The following is a 6,113-nucleotide window of genomic DNA, read 5'->3' as shown; positions in this document are numbered from 1 at the left end:
AGGAGCGCCCCGCGATCGCCGGACCTAACGTGAACCGTCACCTACGAGGGACGGACCGATAGGGGGGGGGGGATAAGTGGCAGAGGATAAATTATCCTTCTCTATTCGGCTTAGGGGATCGGCTAGGTGCCGGTTAGATGGGTAAAACCGAATTTTTACTCTAACATAGGATCGGTTAGAAATGCCCTTAACTCCCTAAAAAAACCTACCTTTTCTACTCAAATATAGGTTCTGGGGAGCCCCTTATTATACTTTGCCTAACTCAAAAAACTATCAAACATCATTTCAATTGCACACAGGATTAGGATTTCGGTGACATTATCAAGATACATGTTCACAAGGACAAGATGGACCCAATCAAATGATTTAGTTCAACCACAAGTTCCTCAATTCATGACAGATACATGAGCCCAGCCAGGCACCGCAAGACTGCTATCGTTGTCTTGTATACTGTTCCTCTGGACCAGCGCGGCGCAGGGGGGCACGGCTGCTACAGTAAGTGACTGCTGCTGTTTCCCCGGACCACCCGAGACCACACTCGCCGCCGGGCCTCCACTTCAAGACCTTCCGATGTACCCAATAGGCACCAGAAGGTAGCAGCCGAGTACTACCCGGTCGACGTCGGAACAGTAAACCCCATCCCGAATTGGGCAGACGGATCGGCAGGAAGCTTCCACACTGTCGCTGTTCCGCCACCTTTCAGCTTCCCTGAAGATCATCGATACTGAACTTCTCTAGAACGACGCGAGAACGGCCGGTGTGGGAAGGAGGGCGAACCATGGTGTTGCCGAAGCCGCCGGGCGATGGCGGCGAGAGAGGGGGCCGGACCGGACCGTCGGCGAACTCGCGGGAGCCTATGGAGCCGAGGAGTGGAGGGTGCGTTCGAAGCTCGGCCCTCTGTTTCCTGCTGATGAACCGTATGATCTGTAGTCGTAAAACCCTGCCGGATCAGTCACCTCCATCATCCTCGCGATCTCCTCCAAATACCCGTCGAGGGCCTCGACCTTGTGGAAATCGTTGGTGGCGACGGCGAGGCTATGTTCATTCTGGTGGAAGGAGTCGGCCGTCGACAATGGATTTTGTGGTTTCTGCTCCGGCATCGGCCCGGCAGGCGGAGCGTTCCATTGTCCCTGAAACTGCTGGTTGTGCATGGTGTCCCTGTAGAAGAAGTTGCCGCTGTTCACCGTGCCCGTCTGACTGACATACTGGTGCTGCTGCTGGGGGATGCAAGGAGCGGCGGCTGCCGGAGCCTGCAGGCAGTTCATGTACTCGTCACCGCCCTCCGACGACTCGAAGCTCCCCGTGTTGGAGCTCGAGTCGGCAGCAGTGATGGCGGTGGATGGCGCCGGCGCCGGCCTCCACGTCTGCTGCTTGCGGTAGGTGATGGTCCTCCTGAAGATCCTGCAGATGGTCCACACTTCCTGCATTTTCAGGTCATATGCGCACACGTCAGAGGGTCAATGATACACTTTGCACCGCACCACATCACACGCGCCCCGGACCGGTCGCCGGTAGGGGTAGCCGCACCGTGACTTTCTGTGGAAATGGAATGCGCACGCGCGTGGACCACTTACGGCTTCCTGCATGCTCGGGGAGGCGTTGGTGGCCGGGGCGGCGGCCGGCGGAAGCCGGAACTCGTGCATCATCCAGTCGGTCTTGGTGCCCTTGCCGGCGCTGCCACGGTAGTAAACGAGCGACTTCTTCAGCCCGATGGACACGCCGGAGCCGCCGGCCGCGGCGGAGTAGATCGGCCGGTCGATGCCGGTGGCCTTCCAGAAGCCGGAGCCGGTGACCCGGTTGGGCCGGATGCTGTTCCGGTACTTCCTGCCCCTCAGGCAGAAGTACCACTCTTTCTCCCCACCAACCGTGCTCGCCTCTGCGTAATTTGCAAGTGGACGATGGCACTGTCAGATTAGAAGTCTTGTTCCAGAAAAGAAATTGCACTTGATCAGACAACGAACTTACTGGGGAGATCCCATGGGTCGTGCTTGTAGATATCCATCTCCCGGATGACCTCGATGCGGAGCGACTTCTTGGCCACCTTGCGGCGGAGGTAGAAGGTGACGAGCTCCTCGTCGGTGGGGTGGAACCGGTACCCCGGCAGCACCACGTCGTCGTCATCCTCCTCGTCTCCGGCGCCGAGCACCACCTCCCCGTCGCTCGTCGCCTTCTCCATCTCTATGGCGCTCATCTCCGCCTTGGCCACCATCATAAATCAATCTCAGCTAGCTATCTAGCAAAGCTTCTCCTGTGATCTTGCCTTTGTTCTCGTTTATACGTCTTGCTTGCTGCTGTTTCTACTCTGTCTAGTTCTACACTTGTATGGATCTTCTTCCTTGTGTTGCGCATATACGTTGTATATATAGGGTAGGAAGCTCTTGGTGGCCTTGGAGTTAAGAAAATTAAGGTGAAAGCTACCGAGGCGAGGGCTCTGCAAGAAGTTAAGGAGGTGACATAATTCCAGTCTAAGTCGCTTGGTCTGACTTCTCTCGCCACAGTCTATCTTGACGAATCTTCTTCACAGCAGCTTCTCATTTACGTATTGTGCTTGCATGTGTAGTTTAAGATCTAAAATAGTTTTAGTGCGTCACTCTAGCATTTTTAGCCTGCTAAACCTAACATTGGTTTACCAGATGCTCAAAAACGCGCGTCTAAAAAAACACTTAGTGCAAATTGTGAAGCGCGCGCAATCGGGCACCCCAATTTTGCAGTTTCTCATAGCGCTTTTTAGCGCGTGCACTATTTTACAGTTTCTGCTGAAGCTATCCGGCGCCCAAAAAATTTGAATTTTAGTGCTCGGAGCGTTTTTGTATGCCTGTTGGAGATTCTCTAATAACATTTCTAGTCAATCCCTTGAATCTTTAGAGGAGCAAATTTGAGAGCTAGCCGCACCTAGCCGAACTCTTAAATGGTTAGAGAGTAACAAATTTAAGGCTTTGCTACACATACATAAACATTGTTACTTTTTTTTTGAGACAACATAAACATTGTTACTTAACTTACTAACGGGATGACCTGGCCTGTTTTGGTTGGAAATTAAGAAGGCCCAGGCCCACCCTGTGAAAATCAGGGGGTTGATTGGTTGAGAAAGCTCGGAACGTAGCATTTAAAAAAATTAAGGAGTTAGGCAGCCCAATGCACTTTTTTATTCTTCCGGTGCCACTTCTCAGATAATTTTGGCCTCTATCCTCCTGCACGAGCCGTCACCACTTCTCGCCACCACCGTCCAATTTCACCGCCGCGGCCACCGCAGCCCCCAATTCCAGATGAAATGGAACTGGAAGGCTCCTCCGCTACCACGCCGACTGCAAAACCCGTCGACCCCTCTGCCGCTGTCCGTGCCAATGAAGAGGTTGGGAACAAAAAAGTTGGATGAACTATATGCATGCTTTAATTTAAATTGCTGTATCGGTGCGCCGGGCTGTTCGGGCGTGCTTTTTCCCGTTAACCAGATACAAACTTGGGGGAGGGGGGGTTACGGGTGTCTGGACTACTGACACGCCCACTCCTGACCGCCCTGGTTCACAAAACACCCTCCTCCCTCCCTCGTCCGCGTGCATTCCCACCCGGTGCCAAGTGCTCGCATTCAAGCCGCTGTAGAGTGACCCATCCGCAATGACACTGGCCTAGAGCGGACGCGACCTCTCACTGACGCCGGCATTGAAGCGTCACGCCGGCCGAGGGAGCCGCCGCGCTCGTTGCGTCCTTGGTGTCCATGCCTGTTCAATGTCGTAGCGGTGTTTGCTGTATGGGATGCGACGGATATCTACCATGCCCGTTCAATGCCCATCCGTCCGTATGCCGCCATTAAACAGGCTTGCCGGCCGAGGAACCAACTCCGGCGCCGCGCATTGAAGCACCCAGACGCTTGGCCTCACCGGAATGCGCTATTTAAAGACGGCCACACATGGCTATCTACACACCACAACACATCCTCCTCCCTTTGCTTCACATCCGCCATGACCACGAGTAGAAATGCTCTATGGGAGACCCTCCGTGACAGGCGGATCTAACAAGGCATGCCGGCTAACTCGCCCGAGGTTTCCGACAACGACTACACGGGTTCCGATGATGACACGACGTCAGAATCCGCGCCGGTGCAAGCCGGCCTGACCATGGAGCAGGCGCAGGCGCACTATGACACTGTCATGGCGGAGGAGTTGCAGCTTGCAGCGACTCTTCTGTCGGCATTCCGGTAGGCTTAGGAGGAGGAGAGGTACAACTTGTTCCTCCTCGAGCAGCACCCACTGACGGAGGGCCAAATCTACGGCGAGCCTGCAAGCGAGGAGGCTGTGGACGCCATGGCGGCGACGAACCAAAACTTCACTGCGGAGCAGCGCACGATCTAAGAGGCCACGCGCGTCGCTCGCAACGAAGTTTCGCCACAGTTGGGCGCAAACACGGCTGCCAGTTGCGCCTCCTTTGCACCGTTGTCGATCTATCGGGGTTGCACGTGGCAGGTGGACAGTGACAGACCGTCCACGTCCATCATCGACCTCACGTCATGTCTACTGCCGCGGGCGATAGACAGATCGCGGACTCCTCCGTGGATGAGTAGGGCATGGGAGGCGGCAGGGCATTGTGTCCCAAGTGGGTTGATCCATCTCCCATGTTCTACTATTTCTCGCCGAAGACCGCACCTTCACTTCACGGGTCTTACCGCGGCCGCTCATGGAGACGGCAGATGGAGCAGGTGGTCACCAATGCGGAATAGAGAGGAAGTGGACGATGGCCACCACCATAGGATAGGTTTAGGGTATGTTTTCTTTATTTTATTATTCTAAATGTTCGAAATGTAATGAAACTCCATCGTGTTTACATGAATCTCGTCTGGTTTATATAAAAATCCATTGTATTTGCATGAATTTCGTTCGATTAGTTGAAAAATTATTTAAAATATATCCGGGCAGTGTTAGATGGCGGCCTCCGGCATCAATGTCCGCGGACGGGTGCCGAAGGGAATTACGGGTTGCCATTTGAAGATGCCCTAAGAAAGCATACAAGGAGTTAAGATGAGTGTCAATTTCTCTGTACTCATGGGAAAGCATGCACAGTACTCATGGCAAAGCATGCATAGGTTAGTCACATGCAAAAACAGTAGCCGGCCGCATGCGCGTGTGCATAGCATATACTCCCTCCGTCCCGTAATATAAATGCGTGAGGAAGTAGGTTAGAAGAAAAACTAATCAAAGGGCATAAGCTCATACATACTACTAGTACATAGCCCTTGACCGGTCCCTGCATAAAGAGAAAGGAATATTTGCGAACGTATTCGGCTTTGTTGTTGTCAAGGGTAGAGATCAAGATCAGTCTAGAGACACAAAGAGAGATCTTGGTTGCACGACTTCTTTCTTAGTAATTTCTTTGTGATGACGCACGCGATGCTGCAAAGTTCTAAGTACCACCGGGCTAAGGCACGGACCAACTGTACTCCCTCAGTCTCTCTGACTTGGTTAAAAGGATGTTGTGTCGAGTTTGTGCATGTCAACTGGAAACAATCGTACGTACGGAGATGGATCGGGCAAGAAAAAAAGAAGAATTAAACCTTTGGGGGGACACTGGTGGAATATAGCAACAAAAGTAAAGTAGGTTAGTGTAAGAAAAAGTAAAACATTGTGTTTTTTGAACCAAAGTATGGTGGGTTCAGTAAGTCGTTTTGCCACACACTAAAAAGAACCAGCATGGAATGGATCGTGGAGGATATGTATGTAGCCTTTGTTGACCGGGGAGCCAATGTGAGCAATGCTGCGGTAACACGTACACATTTATGTTAGAGGTTCTTTTCTGGAATACTATGTTAGAGGTTCTTTCAGAAGGCGGTTAACATCGGTTCTAGCTAAGAGCAACTCTACAGATTCGTCATATCGACTCCATCATCATAACAACAGCTATTATGGCGATTTTGGCAACAACAAAAAAAAACATCTGAGCAGAGCCGCCATTTTGTGAGGGTTTTGAAGAACCCTCCATATCTGGTCTCTTAGTCGCCACATTAGCATATCGAGGCTGCCTTTTGTAGCACACTTCATATAGCAGTTACATGTAGGTTGCATGTGGCGCGAAGAAAACATCAAGTGGTCACCCACCTCACGTGGGATGGCGGGAAACTTGGG

At 52.3% G+C, this 6,113-nt stretch overlaps 1 protein-coding gene across 1 annotated transcript; it reads right to left on the bottom strand.

The window, feature by feature from the left end:
* Positions 1-348: 348 nt before the first annotated feature.
* Positions 349-2,356, bottom strand: LOC123125628 (transcription factor JUNGBRUNNEN 1). The gene is made up of 3 exons (XM_044546098.1): positions 1,966-2,356; positions 1,575-1,876; positions 349-1,421 (listed from the first exon to the last, which is right to left on the bottom strand). The coding sequence occupies exons 1-3, from the start codon at positions 2,210-2,212 to the stop codon at positions 855-857; spliced, it is 1,116 nt and encodes a 371-aa protein (XP_044402033.1). The 5' UTR covers positions 2,213-2,356; the 3' UTR covers positions 349-854.
* Between the last annotated feature and the right edge of the window lie 3,757 nt (positions 2,357-6,113).

This window comes from Triticum aestivum, chromosome 5D (assembly GCF_018294505.1).
Source record: "Triticum aestivum cultivar Chinese Spring chromosome 5D, IWGSC CS RefSeq v2.1, whole genome shotgun sequence".
Taxonomy (NCBI): Eukaryota; Viridiplantae; Streptophyta; class Magnoliopsida; order Poales; family Poaceae; genus Triticum; species Triticum aestivum.
The sequence above is the reverse complement of the archived record's forward strand: the minus strand, read 5'-3'. Positions and strand labels throughout refer to the sequence as shown.

Excerpts from the sequence above, each read along its gene's own strand:
- LOC123125628 (XM_044546098.1), bottom strand. The coding sequence starts at position 2,212 with ATGATGGTGGCCAAGGCGGAGATGAGCGCCATAGAGATGGAGAAGGCG. Across the intron at positions 1,877-1,965 it reads CGACCCATGGGATCTCCCCA|AGGCGAGCACGGTTGGTGGG; the intron begins GTAAGTTCGTTG and ends CAAATTACGCAG. Across the intron at positions 1,422-1,574 it reads CCCCGAGCATGCAGGAAGCC|GAAGTGTGGACCATCTGCAG; the intron begins GTAAGTGGTCCA and ends CTGAAAATGCAG.